At 45.2% G+C, this 25,690-nt stretch overlaps 1 protein-coding gene across 1 annotated transcript in view; it reads right to left on the reverse strand.

Annotated features, from left to right (window-relative positions):
• LOC306827731 (neurocan core protein-like) overlaps positions 1 to 25,690 on the reverse strand; it is a 136,423-nt gene that overhangs the window by 94,511 nt on the left and 16,222 nt on the right. The window contains 1 exon segment of the mRNA XM_079349748.1: positions 14,060 to 14,133. Within this exon segment, the coding sequence (XP_079205874.1) occupies positions 14,060 to 14,132 (73 nt within the window). The 5' untranslated portion in view covers position 14,133.

Below are 25,690 nucleotides of genomic sequence, written 5' to 3' on the forward strand. Positions count from 1 at the left end.
CCTTAAAAAGATAGGGCCATTCAACCCTATCAAAGGCCTTTTCGGCATCTAGTGACAGGAGAGCCGTATCTTTTTCCTCTTTTTTATAATAAAGGACATTTAATACCCGTCTTACATTATGGAACCCTTGTCTCCCACTTACAAAGCCATTCTGATCTTTATTTATTATATCAGGAAGTATTTTTTGAATCCGTCTTGCTAATAATTTACAAACAATCTTAAGGTCAGAATTGAGAAGACTGATAGGTCTCATATTCTCGCACTTGTTAGCAGGTTTACCCGGTTTTGGAAGGAGAATGATTAATGCTTGATTTAAAGTATCGGGAAGTGCATCCTTTTCAAACGTTTCTTTAAACATGTCTAAAAGTGGTATTAATAATTTATCCTTAAATTTTTTATAAATATCTGTTGGAATACCGTCTGGTCCCGCTTGTTTACCTGATTTCATTCCATCAATGGCTTGTGCTATTTCCTCTTTACTTATTTCTAAATCTAAGTGTGCTTTGACATCGTCCGGAATGACTGGGATATTTAGCCTATTTAACGCAACATTAATATCCTGTAAGCTACAATTTTTTTCGGCTTCATATAATTTCTGATAGTAATTCCTAAAGGCATCATTGATATCTTTTGGATTTATTATTGTTTGGCCATTGTCAACAATTGATGTTATTGATGTTTTAGTTTCTAGCTGTTTAATTTGCCACGCCAATAATTTTCCTGTTCTGTCCCCTTGTTCATAGAACGTCTGTTTCAGCCGTAAAAGGCTGGATGCTGCTTTGAAGCTTGATTGTTTCTCATATTCCGCCCTTAAAAGCAATAATTCCTTTTCGGCTTCAGGGTCACTTTTTTCAAAGACTTTCTTTTGGGTGTATTTTATTTTGTTTTCCAAGTGTAGTTTATCCTGCCTTGCTTTTTTAGATTTATAACCTATATAACTAATAATATGCCCTCTGAGAAATGCTTTAAAGGCATCCCACTTTGTACATGCTGATGTTTGGTTAGTGTTTATTTGAAAATACTCATCTATTTGCTTCCCTATATAAATGACAAACTCCTCATCCTGCAACCATTTATGTTGAAAACGCCATCTAGGTGGATCAGTACATAACGTTTCATCCCTATATACTAAACAACACGGAGCATGATCTGAAATTGCAATATTTTCATATAAACAATTTTTTACCTTAGATAATAAATGAGAAGAGATTAAAAAATAATCAATCCGTGAGTATGTCTGGAATGTTGCAGAATAACAGGAGTAAACTTTGGTTTGTTGGTGTAGCTCTCTCCAAATGTCAAGCAATTTTAAATCTTTCATGAATCTTTTTATGGTTAATCTGCTGTTGTTATGAGATTGGTCTGCACCTGTAGACCTATCCCAGCTCGGGACAAGCGCACAGTTAAAGTCCCCAGCAATTACATATTGACCCGGCAGTGTTGCAAGCAAAAGAAACAGGTCCTCATAGAACCCGGAGTCATCTGAGTTAGGACCATACACGTTTACCAAATTTACATTTTCTAGCAATATGGATCCTTGAATTATCAAATATCTGCCCCTCTTGTCTTTAATAACATTGTTGACACAGAATGGAACCGATTCATGTATTAGAGTCATCACTCCTCTTGACCGTGAAGAAAATGCTGCTGTAAATACATGACCCTGCCACCTTCTCCTAACCCTTTTTTCATCCTCCTCCACTAAATGTGTCTCTTGCAGAAATATAATTTTAGATTCCATGTCCTTTAACTTCGTCATGACTTGTTTTACCTTTTTAAAATGTTGAAGTCCCCTGCAATTCCATGTAACAAAATTAATATCTTTTTCATGTACCATTTTAACAATTCAAATTAAATTTAACGAAAAGCTGAGTACTACCTCGCTCAACCAAGTAAATGTCACATTCTTTATGATTACATAAAAATATAACAACATTTTTTTGAGAAGCTTAACATGGCCCAACACAAGAACACAACAAACTGAAACAAATTCCCTCACCATTCCCCACCTCTGCAGGTGACCCTCCCTCCTCTTTACACCTCCCATTAGTGCGTGTGGCTGTTCCACACAATGTGAGGAGCAGTCTAACCACTCTACTCTAACCAAAACAAAACCAACAAACCCGCCGCCGCTCGCGCTTAACTATAAGTAATTGTTTACTCTTTACCGCTAGTCTATAAAGTAACTTGCATGAAAAGTCCGTCTTCATGATATTTGCACGCCTTATATCCTAAAGAAATACACAATATTGTCCATAGGCACTGATACAATCTCTTTGGCTTTGTGCAAACTTCAAACAGATAATAAACGAAAATATTGCTTGGCTTATGAAAACTAGTGCCCATTCTTCACTTTAGTAGTTTAGGATTACTCACTGCTGAGACAGAAAGTCATTTCAGTCCATTGTATTATTATCTTCCCCCTTCTTCTGAATCTTGTTTATCATCACACGTGCCTCAGCTGGGGACGTAAAGGAGTAAGTCTTCTCCTTGTAGGTCACCAGTAGCTTCCCTTGGTGTGTCACGCCGTGTCTCAGTCCCAGTTTACGCAGGTCTTCCCGAACAGAGTCAAACCGTTTACGGAGCTGCTGCACACCTGCGGCAAGGTCTGGATAAAGTCGAATCCACTGTCCCTCGTAGCGAATGTCCCCTTTAGCCTTTGCTGCGTTTAGGATAGTCTCCTTATCCCTGTAGTTGAGGAATCTCATTATCAACGTGCGGGGCGCCGCGGTGCCTTCTCGCCATGGGCCAATTCGGTGCGCCCTTTCAATGAGCACCGGGTTCTGTAAAGTGATGCCCAGAACCTCCGGTATCCACTTTTCCAAAAACTTACACGGGTCTCTTCCCTCTGTAGATTCAACCAAATTAATAAGCCGAACATTATTTCGTCTTGAACGTGTCTCCAAGTCCATTACTTTGTCCTCCAAGGTTTTCTGCTTCGACTCCAATGTGTCAACTTTAGCCCGCAGGGTTTCAACTTCGTCCTCGTTGCTAGATATGCGTATTTCCGCTTGTGTCACCCGCTCAACGCAGTCTTTAATATCCTCCCGAATATTGTCAAGATCACTTTTAATGGCAGTAACTATGCAGAGTATTTCATCCACTTTGCTGCTCTGGGATCTTTCCTCACCCATTTCCACCGTCGTTGTTGCGGGAGGGATGCTATCGCTAGCGTTAGCTTTCTGGGTCTCACTTCGAAGGCCGTAGTCCGTCAGCTTTGGCTGTTTTATTTTCTCGCTGGTTCCTTGAATGGCTTTAGCTACTTTAGGTGGCATTATTTGTCCCCACAGACAATGCAAACAGTAGTATGCGGTATAGATTACAAATGTGTACAAAAATGTAGCACGAACAACGGAGTGGTCAAAAACACGTCTTGTTACATGGCCGCCTTAACAGGAAGTCCCCAGTTGGACACTTTAATGCATATTGATAGTCACCTTACTGAGCACTGGTCACTTTAATGATAATCACCCTAATCATGTCTGGTTTCATCCTACTGTTGTGTTATGCAACATCTATGCAACATCTGTAATGGTTGACATGATCACACTAACTAGGTCAAGTTTCACTCTATTGTCTTTGACACTTAATGCTAATCTGCTCCTCAATAGTTGGGTACTTTAATGATAATCACCCGAATCACTCCTGGTTTCACATTATTGTTTTGGACACTTAATGCTAATCACTGCTCCTTTATGTTGCTGAGCACTTTAATGACCCAGTCTGCATCCCTGCATTGACTGTTTAATGACTGTACTCACACCTCTGGCACTACCTCAAACACCTCTGTACATGCACATGGAACTAGTTTCTAGAAGGTCAGCACTTTGTTTCTAAGGCTCTTTAACTGTTTACAGGTCTCTTTTAACCAACACATGTTTTTCTCTCCTTCACAGGTTATGTACATTATGCTATATAAGTTCTAAGTCTAATGCTAACTGCACAGGTTCAACACATAATTATGTTTACTCTTAGTCACATAGGGGCTGCTAAATCTTGTTTGGGGGATTATTGTATACAGGGGGGAGGGGGGACAGCGGGTGTGTATTGTAACTAATGTCTTGTGTCCTGCCTGTCTGTATACTGCTGCTGGATGCCTTGAATTTCCCTCGGGATCAATAAAGTATCTATCTATCTATCTATCTATCTATCTATCTATCTATCTATCTATCTATCTATCTATCTATCTATCTATCTATCTATCTATCTATCTATCTATCATAAACAAACCTCTATCATACACTTAGAGCTGTAAGTCAGATATTCCAAGGGTAAAATACCAAAATAACTTTGTGCCACCCAGCTACTGTTGGAGGTTTGAAATCTTTGCATATTTCAGCAAAATGTTTCTCCGTTCACAGAAAGTCTTTTGGAATGTGTATTTCTAAATTGTTTATCCGGGGGTCCAAACGATAGACACAAAGGATTCTTATTCAGTCTAATGTTAAAAATTAGGTTTAGTCTATCCACTATGTTCTTCCAGTAATTATGCACAGGTCACTCTCTGCAAATTTGAAAAAAGAAAATCTAATATTCCTCAAAATATCAGAATCTTTTCCACATCTCAGGGGGCGCTGGTGGCGCAGTGGTCTGTACTTACGTCCCCATGTATGGAGGCTACAGTCCTCAACGAGGTCAGCCCGGGTTCAAGGTTCTTTATTTGTCAATTCCAAAATATGTCAGACATACAGTGAAATCGAAATTACGTTTTCCCCCTCCCTACGGTGCAATGTAGATAAGAAAGGTAAATAAAATAAAACAAGGTAAAAAAGATAAATAATATTTACATTAATAAACCTAAATGTGCAAAAGTACAAAGTTAAATAAAATGGAGTATAAAACAAGATTATAAGAAAAGTGAAACTTGTGCATGCGTGCAATGTGCAATAAGTGACCAGGGTTCTGTTTCAATGTTCAAGCAGGAGGAGGTTCCAATGCTCAGTGTTCATGGGGGCAGAGGGGAGGGAAGGGAGGGAAGGGAGGGAAGAGAGGGGAGAGAGGGAAGAGAGGGAAGAGAGGGAAGAGAGGGAAGAGAGGGAAGAGAGGGGAGAGAGGGAAGAGAGGGAAGAGAGGGAAGAGAGGGAAGAGAGTTCAGCTTCCTGACAGCTTGGTGGAAGAAGCTGTTTCTCAGATAGATAGATAGATAGATAGATAGATAGATAGATAGATAGATAGATAGATAGATAGATAGATAGATAGATAGATAGATAGATAGATAGATAGATAGATAGATAGATAGATAGATAGATAGATAGATAGATAGATAGATAGATAGATAGATAGATAGATAGATAGATAGATAGATAGATAGATAGATAGATAGATAGATAGATAGATAGATACTTTATTGATCCCGAGGGAAATTCAGGGCATCCAGTAGCAGTATACAGACAGGCAGGACACAAGACACAAGACATTGGTTACAGTACAAAACATCAGTTACAATACAATACACACCCGCTGTCCCCCCTCCCCTCTCTATACAATAATCCCTCAAACAAGATTTACCAGCCCCTATGTGACTAAGAGTTAAGGCATTAGCATAAGATTTAAAACTTATGTAGCATGGTGTACCTAACCTGTGAGGAGAGAGAAGCATGTGCGCTGTTTGCATGAGAGAAGCATGTGTGCTGTGTGTGCTGGGTGTATGTACAGAGATCTTTGAGCTTATGCACGAGGTGTGAGTACAGTCGTTAAACAGTCGTTAAAACAGTGAGCAGTGATTAGCATTAAGTGTCCTAAAACAAAGAGGTGAGACCAGGGATGATTCGGGTGATTGCCAATTAAGTACCCAACTATTGAGGAGCAGATTAGCATTAAGTGTTGAAGACAATAGAGTGAAACTTGACCTAGTTAGGGTGATCATGTCAACCATTACAGATGTAGCATAACACAACAGTAGGGTGGAACCAGATGATTAGAGTGATTATCGTTAAAGTGACCAGTGCTCAGTAAGGTGACTATCAATATGCGTTAAAGTGTCCAACTGGAGGCTGACTCTGAGGTCAGCAGTGCAGATGAGGAGTGAGAAAAAGCGAAAAAAGAGTCCAGGGTTCACCGTGTGCTTCTTCCCTGTCGTGACAGTGAAGTGTTGTACAGTCTTATGGCCTATAGGGGGACGAAAGAGTTCTTGAGTCTGTCCGTGGAGCACGACTGTGACAGCAGTCTGTCACTGAACATGCTCCTCTGCCCGGTGAAGGTGCTGTGCAGAGGGTGGTGTGTGTTGTCCATGATGGAAAGCATTTTGTCCAGAGACCTCCTCTCTACCACTGTCACCAGTGAGTCCAGCTCTGTACCCACCACAGAGCCGGCCCTCTTCACCAGTCTGTCCAGGCGTGCTGCGTCCCTCTTCTTGCAGCTTCCTCCCCAGCACACCACGGCGTAGAAGAGGACGCTGGACACCACAGACTGGTAGAACATCTGCAGCAGCTTTTTGCAGATGTTGAAGGACCCCAGCCTTCTCAGGAAGTACAGACGGCTCTGTCCCTTCCTGCAGGTAGTGTCCATGTTAGGCGACCAGTCCAGCTTGTCATCCAGCTGCAGCCCCAGGTACCCGTAGGTCCTGACCACCTCCACGTCGACCCCCCCGATGGAAACAGGTTCTAGATGTGGTTTGTTCCTTCGGATGTCCACCACCATCTCCTTGGTCTTGGAGGTGTTTAGTTGAGCCGGCCCGCAGGCTGCGGTACTGTCTCCCCGATGGCAGGAGGCTGAAGAGGCTGTGTGAGGGGTGGGTGGGGTCACTCACAATGCGGGTTGCTTTGTGGGTGAGGCGGGTGCCGTAGAGGTCCAGAAGACAGGGGAGCGGGACACCGATGATCCGTTCAGCCGCCTTCACTGTGCGCTGCAGGGTCTTGTGGTTGGCAGCAGTGCAGCTCCCCAGCCACACAGTGATGCAGCTGGTCAGGATGCTCTCAATGTTGCCTCTGTAGAAGGAGCACATGATGGGTGGGGGTGCTCGTGCTCTCTTCAGCTTACGGAGGAAGTAGAGGCGCTGCTGGGACTTCTTGGCCAGTGATGTGGTGTTGGCTGTCCAGGAGAGATCCTCACTGATGTGGACCCCCAGGAACTTGGTGCTGCTCACTCTCTCCACAGCAGCACCGTCGATGGTCAGGGGGGGTTTGGGAGTGGGGGCCCTCCGGAAGTCGACAACAACCTCCTTGGTCTTGTGGATATTCAGGAAGAGGTTGTTGTCTTTGCACCACGTGGCCAGTTGGCCCACCTCCATCCTTTAGTGCGTCTCATCGTTGTTGGAGATGAGACCGACCACTGTTGTGTCGTCCGCAAACTCCACAATGTGGTTGCTGCTGAAGGATGGAGTGCAGTCGTGGGTCAGCAGCGTGAAGAGCAGGGGGCTGAGCACACAGCCTTGGGGGGCCCCAGTGCTCAGGATGGTGGACCTCACCATCATGCCCTCCGGACGCAGGTACAGGTCCCTGTTGTGCAGGAGGGCGCGATACGGCAGAAGCCTGGTGCCTACAGTCATTACAACCCTCAATAAAAATCCACCTCAGTCCCAATCCCCGGTCCCCCCATAACCATATGCACTGCATGTCCTGTCACTGTATGTCCTGTTGTCCCACATGTATCTCCCTGTGTTCACCCTCTGTCGGCGTGCTGCCCTTAAAACTGTATACTGGTGAAAAAGAATTTCCCCTCGGGGACAATAAAATAAAAAGTCTAAAGTCTAAAAGTCTAAACGTTTTTGATGCGTTGCCGCCAACCCGCACAGTCTGAGGCCTCTCGCTGAGGAAGTCCAGCAGCCAGTTGCACAGGGAAGTGCTGAGCCCCAGCTGGTCCAGTTTGCCGATCAGCTGCTGAGGGATGATGGTGTTGAATGCTGAAGTCTATGAACAGCATTCTGACGTATGAGTCTTTGGAGTCCAGGTGGGTGAGGGCTGGGTGAAGAGCAGAGCAGATTGCATCCTCGGTTGATCTGTTGCCCCGGTATGCAAACTGGTAGGGGTCCAGGGTGGAGGGAAGGGAGGATTTGATGTGGGCCATGACTAATCTTTCAAAGCACTTCATGATGATGGGGGTCAGTGCAACGGGTCTATAGTCATTGAGAGTGGATGGTGATGGCTTCTTTGGAATGGGTATGATGGTGGTCATTTGGAAGCATGTTGGAACAACAGTCTGCCTCAGAGAAGTGTTGAAAATGTCTGTGAAGACATCTTTGAGCTCCTCTGCACAGTCCTTCAGCACACGGCCAGGGATGTTGTCTGGACCTGCAGCCTTGCGGGTGTTGATGTTGGAGAAGGTTCTCTTCACGCTGGCTGCAGTCAGGCACAGGGTCTGGTCGTGGGGAGGAGGGGTGGTCTTCTGTGCGGGCATGCTATTGTTTGCTTCAAACCTGGCAAAGAAGCTGTTTAGGTCGTTCAGCAGAGAGGTGTTGTTGTCACAGGTCTGTGGCTTGGGTTTGTAGTCCGTGATGGTCTGGATACCACGCCACAGGCTCTGCACGTCTCTGCTGTCCTTGAAATGTCTGGTTACTTTAAGTGAGTAGCTATGTTTAGCTTTCCTGATGCCACGGGACAGGTTGGCCCTAGCTGTTCTCAGGCCAACTGCATCCCCAGCTCTGAAGGCGATGTTCCTGGCCCTCAGTAGCCCACGTACCTCTCCTGTCAGCCATGGCTTCTGGTTAGCCCGGGTGGTGATGGTTCTGGTAGTGGTGACATCATCAATGCATTTGCTGATGTAGGAGGTAACAGTGTCCGAGTACTCCTCAATGTCTGTGTGGTTGTTGTAGGTGGCTGCCTGCTTAAACATCTCCCAGTCTGTGGTTTCAAAGCAGTCCTGCAGTGTCCTATGTGACTAAGAGTTAAGGCATTAGCATAAGATTTAAAACTTATGTAGCATGGTGTACCTAACCTGTGAGGAGAGAGAAGCATGTGCGCTGTTTGCATGAGAGAAGCATGTGTGCTGTGTGTGCTGGGTGTATGTACAGAGATCTTTGAGCTTATGCACGAGGTGTGAGTACAGTCGTTAAACAGTCGTTAAAACAGTGAGCAGTGATTAGCATTAAGTGTCCTAAAACAAAGAGGTGAGACCAGGGATGATTCGGGTGATTGCCAATTAAGTACCCAACTATTGAGGAGCAGATTAGCATTAAGTGTTGAAGACAATAGAGTGAAACTTGACCTAGTTAGGGTGATCATGTCAACCATTACAGATGTAGCATAACACAACAGTAGGGTGGAACCAGATGATTAGAGTGATTATCGTTAAAGTGACCAGTGCTCAGTAAGGTGACTATCAATATGCGTTAAAGTGTCCAACTGGAGGCTGACTCTGAGGTCAGCAGTGCAGATGAGGAGTGAGAAAAAGCGAAAAAAGAGTCCAGGGTTCACCGTGTGCTTCTTCCCTGTCGTGACAGTGAAGTGTTGTACAGTCTTATGGCCTATAGGGGGACGAAAGAGTTCTTGAGTCTGTCCGTGGAGCACGACTGTGACAGCAGTCTGTCACTGAACATGCTCCTCTGCCCGGTGAAGGTGCTGTGCAGAGGGTGGTGTGTGTTGTCCATGATGGAAAGCATTTTGTCCAGAGACCTCCTCTCTACCACTGTCACCAGTGAGTCCAGCTCTGTACCCACCACAGAGCCGGCCCTCTTCACCAGTCTGTCCAGGCGTGCTGCGTCCCTCTTCTTGCAGCTTCCTCCCCAGCACACCACGGCGTAGAAGAGGACGCTGGACACCACAGACTGGTAGAACATCTGCAGCAGCTTTTTGCAGATGTTGAAGGACCCCAGCCTTCTCAGGAAGTACAGACGGCTCTGTCCCTTCCTGCAGGTAGTGTCCATGTTAGGCGACCAGTCCAGCTTGTCATCCAGCTGCAGCCCCAGGTACCCGTAGGTCCTGACCACCTCCACGTCGACCCCCCCGATGGAAACAGGTTCTAGATGTGGTTTGTTCCTTCGGATGTCCACCACCATCTCCTTGGTCTTGGAGGTGTTTAGTTGAGCCGGCCCGCAGGCTGCGGTACTGTCTCCCCGATGGCAGGAGGCTGAAGAGGCTGTGTGAGGGGTGGGTGGGGTCACTCACAATGCGGGTTGCTTTGTGGGTGAGGCGGGTGCCGTAGAGGTCCAGAAGACAGGGGAGCGGGACACCGATGATCCGTTCAGCCGCCTTCACTGTGCGCTGCAGGGTCTTGTGGTTGGCAGCAGTGCAGCTCCCCAGCCACACAGTGATGCAGCTGGTCAGGATGCTCTCAATGTTGCCTCTGTAGAAGGAGCACATGATGGGTGGGGGTGCTCGTGCTCTCTTCAGCTTACGGAGGAAGTAGAGGCGCTGCTGGGACTTCTTGGCCAGTGATGTGGTGTTGGCTGTCCAGGAGAGATCCTCACTGATGTGGACCCCCAGGAACTTGGTGCTGCTCACTCTCTCCACAGCAGCACCGTCGATGGTCAGGGGGGGTTTGGGAGTGGGGGCCCTCCGGAAGTCGACAACAACCTCCTTGGTCTTGTGGATATTCAGGAAGAGGTTGTTGTCTTTGCACCACGTGGCCAGTTGGCCCACCTCCATCCTTTAGTGCGTCTCATCGTTGTTGGAGATGAGACCGACCACTGTTGTGTCGTCCGCAAACTCCACAATGTGGTTGCTGCTGAAGGATGGAGTGCAGTCGTGGGTCAGCAGCGTGAAGAGCAGGGGGCTGAGCACACAGCCTTGGGGGGCCCCAGTGCTCAGGATGGTGGACCTCACCATCATGCCCTCCGGACGCAGGTACAGGTCCCTGTTGTGCAGGAGGGCGCGATACGGCAGAAGCCTGGTGCCTACAGTCATTACAACCCTCAATAAAAATCCACCTCAGTCCCAATCCCCGGTCCCCCCATAACCATATGCACTGCATGTCCTGTCACTGTATGTCCTGTTGTCCCACATGTATCTCCCTGTGTTCACCCTCTGTCGGCGTGCTGCCCTTAAAACTGTATACTGGTGAAAAAGAATTTCCCCTCGGGGACAATAAAATAAAAAGTCTAAAGTCTAAAAGTCTAAACGTTTTTGATGCGTTGCCGCCAACCCGCACAGTCTGAGGCCTCTCGCTGAGGAAGTCCAGCAGCCAGTTGCACAGGGAAGTGCTGAGCCCCAGCTGGTCCAGTTTGCCGATCAGCTGCTGAGGGATGATGGTGTTGAATGCTGAAGTCTATGAACAGCATTCTGACGTATGAGTCTTTGGAGTCCAGGTGGGTGAGGGCTGGGTGAAGAGCAGAGCAGATTGCATCCTCGGTTGATCTGTTGCCCCGGTATGCAAACTGGTAGGGGTCCAGGGTGGAGGGAAGGGAGGATTTGATGTGGGCCATGACTAATCTTTCAAAGCACTTCATGATGATGGGGGTCAGTGCAACGGGTCTATAGTCATTGAGAGTGGATGGTGATGGCTTCTTTGGAATGGGTATGATGGTGGTCATTTGGAAGCATGTTGGAACAACAGTCTGCCTCAGAGAAGTGTTGAAAATGTCTGTGAAGACATCTTTGAGCTCCTCTGCACAGTCCTTCAGCACACGGCCAGGGATGTTGTCTGGACCTGCAGCCTTGCGGGTGTTGATGTTGGAGAAGGTTCTCTTCACGCTGGCTGCAGTCAGGCACAGGGTCTGGTCGTGGGGAGGAGGGGTGGTCTTCTGTGCGGGCATGCTATTGTTTGCTTCAAACCTGGCAAAGAAGCTGTTTAGGTCGTTCAGCAGAGAGGTGTTGTTGTCACAGGTCTGTGGCTTGGGTTTGTAGTCCGTGATGGTCTGGATACCACGCCACAGGCTCTGCACGTCTCTGCTGTCCTTGAAATGTCTGGTTACTTTAAGTGAGTAGCTATGTTTAGCTTTCCTGATGCCACGGGACAGGTTGGCCCTAGCTGTTCTCAGGCCAACTGCATCCCCAGCTCTGAAGGCGATGTTCCTGGCCCTCAGTAGCCCACGTACCTCTCCTGTCAGCCATGGCTTCTGGTTAGCCCGGGTGGTGATGGTTCTGGTAGTGGTGACATCATCAATGCATTTGCTGATGTAGGAGGTAACAGTGTCCGAGTACTCCTCAATGTCTGTGTGGTTGTTGTAGGTGGCTGCCTGCTTAAACATCTCCCAGTCTGTGGTTTCAAAGCAGTCCTGCAGTGCAGCAGAAGCCCCCTCTGGCCACACACATACCTGCTTCAGAACTGGTTTGGTGACTTTAACCCTGGGTCTGTAAGCTGGCATTAGCATTACACTGATGTGGTCAGAGTGGCCAATGTGGGGGAGGGGTGACGCCTTGTAAGCACCTTTAACAGATGTGTAAATCATGTCTAAGGTGTTACCTTCTCTTGTGGGGAAGTTCAGGTGTTGGTGGAAATGGGGTGAAACCGTCTTGAGATTTGCATGGTTAAAATCCCCCGCGATGATGAAAAATCCGTCTGGGTGGGCTGTCTGCTGCTCACTGATGGCGTTGTAAAGTTCCCAAAGTGCATCGACTCTATCGTTTCTGTTGTTCGACTCTGTTGTTAGTGGGGGGGATATACACAGCGACGAGCAGGGTCGCTGTAATCTCCCTCGGTTGATAGAAAGGACGGCACTTTACGATCATAAACTCCGCCAGCGGTGAACAGTGTTTACATACCACAGCTGCATCCCGACACCAAGCATCCCTGATGTAGACACAGACTCCACCACCTTTCTTCTTTCCTCCTTTAATAAGGATTCTGTCCGAACGGTAGCTCTGGTCTGTGGCTCCTTTACAGCAGGTCAATCCCCACTCTCTCTCCCTGATTTCAATCTATGTCCACTGGGCTAATAAAGGTACAAAAAGCCTAAAAATTGATATTTTAAATCTTTTCCTCATCGTAGGGAGTTCATCACAGATCACAGGGGACTGACCCACTGAGCACAAGCACCAACCTCAGTATTGAAAAATTAAGCCGATGGTGACGTTTAAAATCCTGGCGATGGGGGACATCGCTCAGGCTTCAAACATGTTGTTCCCCACTCTCTCTCTCTGCAGCCGCTCATTGTAAATAAAATGTGAGCATAAAAACAATCACATTATCACCTCTTTCAAAAAGGAAATGATCTTCAGTAAGCACATCTGTAAACTCAATATGTTGGTGTACTGCAGAAACAGCATGTTCTGGACTCAGAGCCTCAGTTCAATATACAGTATATATATAATATAAGTTCTGTTTGTCGTCCAATAAAGTCGTTCTTGAAGCTGCTTTGACCACTAAAGAGGAAACCTACTTCATAAACAGAAACCTGAGAACTGAATTTGTGATCAGTGTTTTCTTTTCGTCGTCCTAGCGTTCGTTTTTCGCTGGATACCAGGAGTTGATTCATGCTTCAGCTTCTCTCTGAGATGAAGGACACGCTTGATTCATCCTACATTACTCCACCTCCCATTCAGCCTCTTCGCTCCACTACAGGCTGGACAACCATGTCAGTACATATATTAACCCACTGTGCATCTATTTCCCCTTTCTGTGCATTGAAGGTAAAAATCAGGTGGAGCCACAGTGTTCACCCCAAGAGGAGACCCCAGACTGACATGAAGGACGGCTTCGTTCACGACTTTTGATCAGATACTCGACTTTAATTTTCACCTGAACTATTTTTAAAAGTGGTCATGAATCATCTGGCAGATCTGCTGCTCACAGGCTGAACGATGTGTTCAGCTGCAGAACCAGAGGAGGCCATGCATGTGATTGGCCACCTCAAAACCCTGAACTTTGATTGGCTGCTTGCCTTTTCATAGGCTGTGTTACAACAGGCTGCTGGTAGCTTCCTTTGCATTTCCTGTGGTTAGTATTTAACGTAGTAACTGTCAGCACAACTCAAATATCAGAAGTTTGAGTTGTGCTTTTCATGAGGACTTGGTGGTCGGTGCTTAGGCGGGCTGAGAATCACTGATCTACATGTTGTATGTAGATCTGTATTGTAGAGATAGAAAGGGCGACTAAATGCTTTTAATTCATATGATTGTTGATATCACTTCAGGCCACCCCAGTGACCCAGTTCTTCCCCCCAAGTCTCAAAGTCTGGTCTGTGAACATGCATATGTGCAGTTCTGTTCAGTGTAGACAGCTCGTCTAAAGTTGAACTAAGACTCACCAAAGACAGCAGCTTGGAGCGGAAGGAGGGCCAGCAGGAGCTGCAGTCCACACACGGGCAGAACATCCATCATCCTGCTCCATAGAGACGCACATGAAGAGAAAGAGAGAGCGTTAGCACACATGCTTGGCTACAGATGAAATGAAGTGTCTGAGTCTAGCTGTAGCAATGACTAACCCCTACACAAATGTAAAAACAACAACTGTGGTGTTATATTGACTCTTCACAGAGATAAATATATATTAAAAATGTTCTGCATGGTCTCTATGTGCTTGTTTCTGTCCAAGGTCACAGAATGGTTAAAATCGACCTCAGCATGACTGCAAACAAACAGCAGACAGCCTTCAGCAGGATGGCAGCCGGACATGGATGCTCTGTTTACACAGAAACCACTGAAATCCAAACTAACATGGAGTAAGTGGAGCTGAACACTGATCCACCATTTATCTAGTTCACAATAAATCTGCTGAATATTTTACATCCAGATAACTCTTCCTGTAAAACTTTTAAAATATCTCATGACTAATCGTGCACTCAGAGATGAGGTCACATTTTTGACCAATTAAAAAGCTTTGTGTAAGACAATAAGCCAATCAAATTTAACCTACCATTATGTCCCACCTTTTATCTAGTGACTAGCTTTATCCCATATCAGACGTATATGACAAGGCCAATTTTCACAAAGTCTGTGTGCACAGCTTTCTCTCAGAGCCACAGTGATGCTCCATCAGACGGCAAACACCCTGAACCTCTGGGTCAGTTGAGCACAGCCATGAGTAGCTGTACAAACGGGTTCACAAGATCTCAGGAGAACTACAAGATCACAGAGAACTACAAGATCACAGGAAGAACTACAAGATCACAGGAAGAACTACAAGATCACAGGAGAACTACAAGATCACAGGAAGAACTACAAGATCACAGGAAGAACTACAAGATCACAGAGAACTACAAGATCACAGAGAACTACAAGATCACAGGAAGAACTACAAGATCACAGAGAACTACAAGATCACAGAGAACTACAAGATCACAGGAAGAACTACAAGATCACAGGAAGAACTACAAGATCACAGGAAGAACTACAGGATCACAGGGAGAACTACAAGATCACAGGAAGAACTACAAGATCACAGAGAATTACAAGATCACAGAGAACTACAAGATCACAGAGAACTACAAGATCACAGAGAACTACAAGATCACAGGAAGAACTACAAGATCACAGAGAACTACAAGATCACAGGAAGAACTACAAGATCACAGGAAGAACTACAAGATCACAGGAAGAACTACAAGATCACAGAGAACTACAAGATCACAGAGAACTACAAGATCACAGAGCACTACAAGATCACAGAGAACTACAAGATCACAGGAAGAACTACAAGATCACAGGAAGAACTACAGGATCACAGGGAGAACTACAAGATCACAGGAAGAACTACAAGATCACAGAGAATTACAAGATCACAGAGAACTACAAGATCACAGAGAACTACAAGATCACAGAGAACTACAAGATCACAGAGAACTACAAGATCACAGGAAGAACTACAAGATCACAGAGAACTACAAGATCACAGGAAGAACTACAAGATCACAGGAAGAACTACAAGATCACAGGAAGAACTACAAGATCACAGAGAACTACAAGATCACAGAGAACTACAAGATCACAGAGCACTACAAGATCACAGAGAACTACAAGATCACAGAGAACTACAAGATCACAGGAAGAACTACAAGATCACAGAGAACTACAAGATCACAGGAAGAACTACAAGATCACAGGAAGAACTACAAGATCACAGAGAACTACAAGATCACAGGAAGAACTACAAGATCACAGGAAGAACTACAAGATCACAGAGAATTACAAGATCACAGAGAACTACAAGATCACAGGAAGAACTACATGCATGAGTATGCCTGTGTGTTGCATGGTTAGCAGAGTGAAAATACCTAATTTTCCCTTGGGGATCAGTATAGTAAAGTCAAATTTTAAAAAATTAATTAAAAATAAAACATTCTTTGCAGCAACCAGTTTGGCAAGAAAGCATTGTTGAACAGAATCATAAAAACCTTGTAGTGAAAAGGTTCAGTTGTTTTATTCTTCTTATTCTAGCTTCACGTGTGCTTGCAGCGTGCTCCATCAAAAACAGACTTGAAGCGGATGTGGAACAGAGCAGAGTGGAGTGGCATTGCTTGCACTATGACTGCAGTCAAAGCGGTCAAACACAGGAGCACCGATCCCCATACACCCTGACGGAGTAGGGGGAGCAATTCGGGGTCAAGTGTTTTGCCCAAGGACACATTGGACATGTTGCTCACAGGAGCTGGGGATCAAACCCTCGACCTTCCGGTTTGAGAGACGACAGCTCTACCCACTGAACCACAGCTGCCCAACAGCCACAGCAGTTTGATGTGGAAACAAAACCATTGACCAAAGCAAGTATTGTTTGACGCTGACAGACTGCAGCGTGCATTTCATTTGTAGAAAACTAGAGTATGATACTCTCTTGTGTTTAATAAAGGTTGACTGTGCACCTTATCTACATAGATCAGAGTGTTAATGTGTGACATCAGAATGAAACAACATTGTATTGACCTGAAGAAAAAAGAATGTTTGGATGAGAACAACACAAATTCAAAAACAGAAAGAGCCAAGGAAAATCTATACTCATATGTGAGAGTTAGAAAAGCCAGGGGACAGAGAGCAAGCTCTGCCCCTGCTGTAGGGCAACAGAAACCCTGAGTGTAAATAATGAATATGGTGTCTCTGGAGACGTGAAGGGGCAGAGCGAGGCCTGAGGGCACGAGAGGAGCTACAGGGGTGGGGGGGCTGAGAGCCGATGCTGGGCACAGATAAATGGTCAGGTACATCAGTGCCAGTCGCTCTGTATCCATTTCAAAGGTGCAGCCAAGGACAGAAATGTAAAATACCTCTGCAGGGCCGCAGCTGAATCGTGATGAGTTGAAGTCTGAAGAAGCCCAGAACAGACCGCAGACGGACTCCTGTATGTGTGAATGGACCGCGGGAGGAAAGTGGGCTGAAACTTCACTGCTGGATAACACCACAATATTATGGGGTGTTCTGCTTTTTGTTTTTAGTACATTTGTGGTCCAAGCAGTATTGACCAATCATGCGTCATCCGGTTCAGACGGAGAGCAGAAGCCACCACATCGCACAGTGCTGTAATGACATCATTGCTCATCAGGGGGCAACTTAACCTTATAAACATGTTTATATGGCTGGCTCCTCCCCTTGTGTATAAAAGCTGTTTTAGTCAAGGACTAGAGAGAAGAAGAAGATACTCTGATTATTTGGATGAAGAGTTTTCAGATCATTCTGTGTCAGTGCTCGGCCTCCACCTAACCCAACCCACGGCCTCCCGTATAATAATGGTACATTTACAGTAATAACTTCTTATTTACCTTTTGTGTCTTTAGCCTCTCTCAGGAGCACTTCGATCGCAAACTTCACTATTTATAAAAAGACTTATTGAGGACCAACAAGTGCATATTTGTTTGTTTCTCTATTGTTTGCATCCATGCAGAGACAGACAGCATGCTGCAAAAGTTTCATTTGATAAGATTTGCTCTCTTAAATCACTCTGACATTAGTCTCCCACATGGCCTTAAATGAAGCTGCAGAATCACCTTTTTTAAATCATCTCAAAGACAAATCTGGTGTTGTTCTTTATGTCTTCAAATGGGCTGTGTAGACAGACTTAGAGGAGATGAATAATGGAGAGTCAGTTTTTTTTTTTTTTAAAGTGTTAAATTCAGATACTTCACCTCCGTTTTTACCTGGCTTGGTAAATCTCAGTGTGTGTGCTAAATTAACTTCTTTACAGTTTCTCCTCCAAGTATTTTACACTCTGGGCCTCACATTACATATTCATTATGGCAAACATACTAAAGGGACAATACGTGTTGTTTTGCTCATATGAAAGACACAATCCTCACTGCACGCTGTTAGTAGACCAGAGGTGTTTGCACAGGTTCTAAGACACGCACGCCTTTAGTAAATCAGGCCCTCAGGGTCAGAATTACATCGTACTCCTTGAAGACTGTAAAAAAAAAAAAATCTAAATAAAATCCCAACAATTTGTGTTTTAAATGTAAAATACTTCATGTTCAAACCATTCAATTAGTAATCACCATTAGATATCTGGGGATTAATCAGCGGTGGTTGCTGCCACTTTTATGTCTGTGCTGGATTATGGTGATGTTTTATACATGCATGCCTCCTCACAAAGCTTACACGCTCTGGATACTTTCAATCAATCTTTATTTGTATAGCATCAGTTCATTCACATTGTATTATGGAGCTCTGAGGCTCATCACTAACTTTAAATCCCTTACTCATCAGGGTTAGGGTTTGACCCTACGCAGACTTTAACACTGGAGTATTCTTATCTTCAAGACTCTCTTAGGTCTGCTTCCTTCATACCTTCTGACCCTCTTCAGTCAGAAGGATACTTATAATCTTTGAACCCAGGACCTCTTCTTCTTATCTGTTCCAAAAGTCCGAACGGAGCTTGGAAAAAGGTGTTTAAATTTGCTGCTCCCTTTACTTGGAACACATTACAAAATGAATTAAAACTTAAACTTCTGTCGTTGGACGCTTTTAAGAGAAAGTTAACGGACATGGAGGCAGAGACACCTGGCTATAGATGTTTAGGGATGATTCTGACATGTGATGCTCAAAATGTAGGTCTATTTCGGTCTATTTGTGTCTTTCATTTGCCCAAGGATTTATTTGTGATGTATTTAATGTATTCTTTGTATTTCTATATTTGGCTGCTCCTTGTCTGTCTGAAACTCTGCTACTTGTGTTGCTGCTTGTTTTGTGCAGGACACTCTTGCAAAAGACATTTTTTATTTCAATTCTCTTCCTGGTTAAATAAAAGTTAAATAAATTATAATATATCATTGTTTAACAGCACTGGTCCAAACTCTTTACAAAGAAAAGCTTTAAGTCACTGGAGGAGCCGTTTCCATCTGCTGATTTTAGAAACAGAAGTCTTTGTGGAAATCTTAAGTGAAGACAGAAATACAGCTCAGGTGAATAATGGGGACAGAATCTATGAAAGTTTTAGTCAGTGACCTGCAGACAGTCAGTCTGAGAGGAGAGGGACGCTGTCTCACACTACAGGTCAGTAACAGGTCAGCAGTGCAGTGGGGAGCAGGGACATAAACACAAAGGAAAACTGAAAGTGTAACCTAACTCTAACCCTCACCCGGATCCTGGGAGAATGTATCCCGACCTTTCTTTGCTTCAGCCATGAGAAAAGATGGAAATCCTTATCTTCTGTATGCCGATTTTAACTCCTTCATATTTCGTTTCTTCTCCCCAAACACCTTTAAGCGCACACAGCATATGAACCCCATCACTTTTCCCCTGGTTCACCGACTTTCTCTCCCTTTTTCCACTCTACCACCTCCTTTTATCACCTCGGCACTTTCCTTTTTCCCGTATCGGTTAATTGCGGCCCTTCTACCCTTCATTTTGATACAATGGAATAGATTCACTTGGTACAAATGTTTCAATAACCATTTTTGATAACTGGGCCTTTTTTTCACCTTGAAAAATCTTAGTTACCCTTTGACACTCATTCACTTTGTGGCTCTGTCACAAAGTATTTCATCAGAATAACCGTCCAAGAGGTTTGAGACTGAGGGCGGGTTGGGAATAGGTGGAGCGTTTGGAGCGAGTATTTAAGAATCCGCAGAGTTTCAGAGGAAACGAAACCCACAAGGGATCGACTGAGGAAAACTCACACATTGAACTAACATTGAAAAGCCAAACAGCCGAGGGGAGAGATCGACGGAAACCACAGAGACAGAGGCAGCAAAGAGGCAGCAGATGGACCTGTCACCTTCATCACCATAGAGCATTATGAAGAGGGCTCATGAACCACTCAGGCAGCCTGTCTGTCACTCCCTCATCTCAAACTGATGCAAACAGAATTTATATTTTGGGGCTTCCACAGAGGGAGAGCCCGTCAGGTTTCAGAGAGGAACACATCTCGCTGGGTCAAACAATAATGAGCTTTAAAGAGCATATTGCAGGTTAAAAAAAAGTTGAGATTAACACTTCATGTTGTCAGATAAGGGCTGTAGAATAAGTACATCAATTTTCTGTATGTTCTTCAAAACATAAGTGTTCTAATTTAAAGGAGAAAGTGGCTGTTTTTAGTGTAGCTGTTACTCTGCTTTGATCGGCTTTATGCGTCCGTGTGTGAATGAATGAATGAAGCCTTTATTGCCCCTGGGGGAACTTGTCTTATACTGAGAGCATGAAACACTTTACAAACAAACATTTAGAACAAAAGAATTAAAGCACAAAAAAACAGGCTGAAACATGATTAAAGAGGTGTAATGATACGTGGTAGTGAGTGAGAACAGACAGGATGCCTCCCTGCAGCACATTCAGGTGCACAGTGTAAGTGGCTGATTATTCATAGTGTGTTTTGGTGAATTATTCCCACAACCTCAGAAACCATCGAACAGACACGTTGAATATTTCGGCATCAGACACAAAAGCGTTTCCTTATTAATTTAAATCTCTGGCTGTTTAACATCAAATATGATATAATATTATATAATATTAATATTATATATTATTATATACGCAGCGTTTAATGATTTGATCAGCTGGAATCCTCTGTTATATTCTCTATATATTATATTGCGCGTAATAGACACCGGACAGTCTGTATTAATATATGTAGTCATACGATTTATTATAAATCCAACTCTGTTGCAAGAGATCGTGTGTGTGTGTGTGTGTGTGTGTGTGTGTGTGTGTGTGTGTGCGCGCAGTGGGGAAAGACGGAACGCGCGGTTTGGAAACAAACAGAAACACAAGCTTTACGTCTGTCGGTCCTCTGTCACATTAAAACTTTAAACTTTTTGTAGTAGCCTGATATATGTGCACGCATTAAACTGTGGAGTGTGTGTGTGTGTGTGTGTGTGTGTGCACTGTTGTGCATGTTTGTGTGGATTACGTGCGCTGTGAACTCACGTCAGGAGCATCCTGCAACATAAACTGTATTTTCTATAACAACGTGAGCACTGAGCTGCATCAGGAATAAACAATAAACACATGGTGCTGCATTTGCACAGGCCGTGAAATCGGGTTCTATGTCTCTCTCTCTCTCTCTCTCTCTGTCTCTCTCTGTCTCTCTCTCTCCCTCTCTGTCTCTCTCTCTCTCTGTCTCTCTCTCTCTCTCTGTCTCTCTCTCTCTCTGTCTCTCTCTCGCTCTCTCTCTCTCTGTCTCTCGCTCTCTCCATCTCTCTCTCTGTCTCTCTCTCTGTCTCTCTCTCCATCTCTCTCTCTGTCTCTGTCTCTGTCTCTCTCTCTGTCTCTCTCTCTGTCTCTCTCTCTGTCTCTCTCTCTCTCTCTCTCTCTCTCTCTCTCTCTCTCTCTCTGTCTCTCTCTCGCGCACAGCGCGGCACTGTAATACGTTGTACAGATTTGCCGTTTTTACGAGCAGCTCCCATACAATATAAAGGTGAATGATCGGCACCTTCTACAAATTGTTTTTTAATGGATTGAATGTGATTACAAACTTTACATAAGCTGATGTGAACACAGCACACGCCCATATATGGCGAGCTGACACCTGTCACTCAGCAGGACGCCTGCTCCGGGTCTCTCCTCACACCACAGCTTCTCTCCTGAGGCCGTTATTCCTCTAATCCTGCCTGTTTCTGCTCTCTATCACATCTAACAGGTTCAGAATAATAAGCCAGTGGACCATTATATGTAAAGGAATACATGTCTTCTTCCTCTTTATTGACGGGAGTGACACTCAGATCCATGATTTTACATGTTAAACAGACGGGGATTCAGCAGGACTCCCTCATGTTACGTCACAGCCGAATGTGGAAGTAAAGAGCAAAGACTAAAACGTCTCCAGGAGACCCTGTGGGTTATTCATTTCAGAATTTCTTTAAAAACAGTATTGTTAACGTATTTTCCTATGATTAGTTAAGTTTTGTCTTTAACCTGCAATATGCTCTTTAAGGGTTCAAAGTTCACTGGGCTGCTGGCTCTGTGTTTACATCTCTAGGTTTTAATGCATTGGAGTGTAAAAGCTCCTTAATGAAACAAACAGCCTCTTTATTGCTGCACAGAAGACTTGTATGAGATGGAACAGCAGGAGAACATGCTGTGCAGCTCAAGGCCCTGACACACCAGGGGGATTGTCAGCTGGTGTCCCCCAGGGGTCAGTCCTCGGCCCCATGCTCTTCATCCTCTATCTCATCCCCCTTGGTCACCTGCTATGCCGACGACACACAGCTTTATGTAAATGCCACAGCTGCAGCCCCTCCCTCAACCTCACAGTCATCCCCGTCAAAACTCACCACCTGTCTGGAGGAGATAGAGGTATGGACGGAGCACAACTTCCTCCAATTCAACAGCTCGAAAACTGAAGCCATCCTGGTTGGCACCCCTCATCAGACCAAATCATCATCCATAACCAGCATCACCTTTTCTGGCTCCAACATCCCCCTCTCATCAACAGTCACAAATCTTGGTGTAAAAATTGACCCCCAGCTCACCTTTGAATCCCATATCAACCACCTCTGCAAGACCTCCTTCTACCACCTCCATAACATTGCCAAACTCCGTCCCACTCTCTCCCTCTCAGATGCACAAAAGCTGGTTCATGCCTTTGTCTCCTCCAGACTGAATTACTGTAACGCACTTCTCATCAGGATCCTGAGCAAGAGCCTGCAGAGGCTTCAGTACATCCAAAACTCTGCAGCTAGGATCCTGATGAGAGTGCAGAAACATGAGCACATCACCCCCATCATCTACTCACACTCTCCTCACACATCAATGCATCCATGGACATGTTCCCCCCCCCCCCCCGTACCTCAAACAACTTCTCAACCCACAAAATACAACACGCTCCCACTGCTCCACTCACTCAAACCTCCACGTACCCGGAACCAGACTCAGGACCATGGGAAATAGGGCCACGTCTGTGGAATGCCCTCCCTGACACCTTGAGGGCTCCACAATCCACTGTTTAAAAAAAAGACTTTTCTTTTTAACACAGCTTTTGGTCCTTCTTAGATGCTTTTGTTTTTAAACCTTTTTAAATAATATTGTTCTGTTTTTAACTCATCACTCAGACCACTAGACCACAAACCTGCTGTCCTCACAGATTCTCACGTGATCAAACGTGACATGGAGGACGATGGACGTGGTCAGCTGGCTGTCCTGCTGCATGGTCAGTTTCGCAGCGATAAAAAGAAAACTTATTTTTAAAGTGTAATATAAATATCTTTATTGGATATCAAAACATGTTACAAACATAAGAATAGAATGCCTATCAGTCGTGCAGCAGTGGTGTATTCACCTCGTGTCATGTGCTGCTTTGCGCTCTGATAGGTAAAGGTCTGGAAAGCTCTTAATTGAATGAATCAGAGGGCATCATGCCTGTGCTAAAACAGTGAACAAATGTGTCTTCCATGTCACTACGTTCAGCCCCTTTCCTTTCTTTGTTCCTGTACCTCACGCGTCACAATCTGCAGCCACGCCGACAGATCGAGCTAATGATGAGCGGTGCCCGTCATTGAGGGAGCTGGTTCCGTCTTCACTTTTATTTTCACGACTAAACTGCGAGGCAATGTGTTTAATGAGGGAGGAGGATGGGTAAAAAATGAGATGGATAGTATGTGGGCAATTAGAGAGGCCCGTATTCCCCGTGTGTGACTTCCAGTCAGCGAGTGTGTGTGTGTGTGTCTTTTCCTCTCCTGTCCAATTGCTCTGCTCGCCAAGTCCTAAATTCCACCCAATCCACTTATGCAGCTCATTAAATCATCTCACAAGCAGACTGCACACTGGGAAGCATATGTGTCTGACACACACACACACACACACACACACACACACACACACACACACACACACACACACACACACACACACACACACACACACACACACACACACACACACACACACACACACACACACACACACACACACACACACACACACACACACACACACACACACACACACACACACACACACACACACACACACACACACACACACACACACACACACACACACACACACACACACACACACCATCGGTGGGGGTGATGTGCTGCTTTGATGAGCAGTTAAATTAGTCTCCACCTCATCACAATCACAGCATCAGACACAGACGTCCATCTGAGGCACCTGGAGGACACGCAAACACACGCAAACACACTCAAACACACACACACACAGGTTAGGCCAGACTGCAGAGAGACAGATGCTGTATAATGTCATGTGGGATGTTGATGTTTGAGTCTATACATAGAATGCTATTTTCATAAAGAAGGTCTTCTCCTCCATGTTGAAAAAGAATCCCGTCGACACGCGTTCACTTCTCTTTGCCCACATTCAAACGTCGACGTCAACACTTCCAGTCTGTCCTTTAATGAGTGGGAGAAGCCGATCACTCAGAGACAACAACGATGTCCTCCACGTGCAACAACATTTCCTGACTCTAAAGTGATCATTTCATTTAACCGGGTCTCCTCTGGAACGGCCCACATTGTAGGTGTGGTTTGTGTAGTCAGAGTGTTGTATGAAGCAGCAGTGACCTCTGTTGTCCAATCAGGCATCTCTGTTCGTCCAAATAGTCGGCGAGTCATTGTGTGTTTATGCATTAACCGTAAACAGTCCAGTTAGCAACGTTAGCACCAGCAGTAGTTTGGTTACGTCTGCCATTGCACAGCGACCTAAATTGTGTGTGGTCAAAAAGCAGAAAATCACGCGTGTTCAGAAATTCTCGCCTGCATGGGCACGAGGAATGAGAAAGCTAGAAAGATCTACTATGAAAATCTAAGAGGTAGAGAGACCGCCAACTAAAGACAACTAAAGACAACTAAAGACAGCGACAGCCAGATTATACCTAGAAGATGGCGTTGACAGATCATAGAATGTGCAAAAAGTAGAGGTTGAAAAACTGCTGATGGACAGATAAGGAACTCAGAAGAAGACTGAAAACATGGAGCATAAATTAGAGCTGGAGCATGGCACTGACACAGGGAAGACCTCCTGTTTGTTAGAGGGAAGAAAGAGCATGGTAAAGAGAGAGACACTGTGAAACTGTGCAGGAAACACGATCACTGTGTGAGAATCACAGAGAAAAGAAACGTGCCGTCTTTCTCACCCTGCAGACTTCTCCCACAAGACAACAAACTGTCACCTGCAGAAGTTCTCTGATGACTCGTTTTCGGCCTCATCGCTGATGGGGACAAGGGGAAGTCCAGAGAACTCAACCTGGACTTGGTGAACTGGTGCCAGGGGATCGAGATCAGAGTTGAATAGAGCACAGTAGAGGTGGCGTGCAGACAGTCTGTAGAGACGTAGAGGTGGCGTGCAGACAGTCTGTAGAGACGTAGAGGTGGCGTGCAGACAGTCTGTAGAGGTGGCGTGCAGACAGTCTGTAGAGACGTAGAGGTGGCGTGCAGACAGTCTGTAGAGACGTAGAGGTGGCGTGCAGACAGTCTGTAGAGACGTAGAGGTGGCGTGCAGACAGTCTGTAGAGACGTAGAGGTGGCGTGCAGACAGTCTGTAGAGACGATAGAGGTGGCGTG

The sequence above is a fragment of the Symphodus melops genome, assembly GCF_947650265.1.
Source record: "Symphodus melops genome assembly, chromosome: 8".
NCBI classification, from domain to species: Eukaryota; Metazoa; Chordata; class Actinopteri; order Labriformes; family Labridae; genus Symphodus; species Symphodus melops.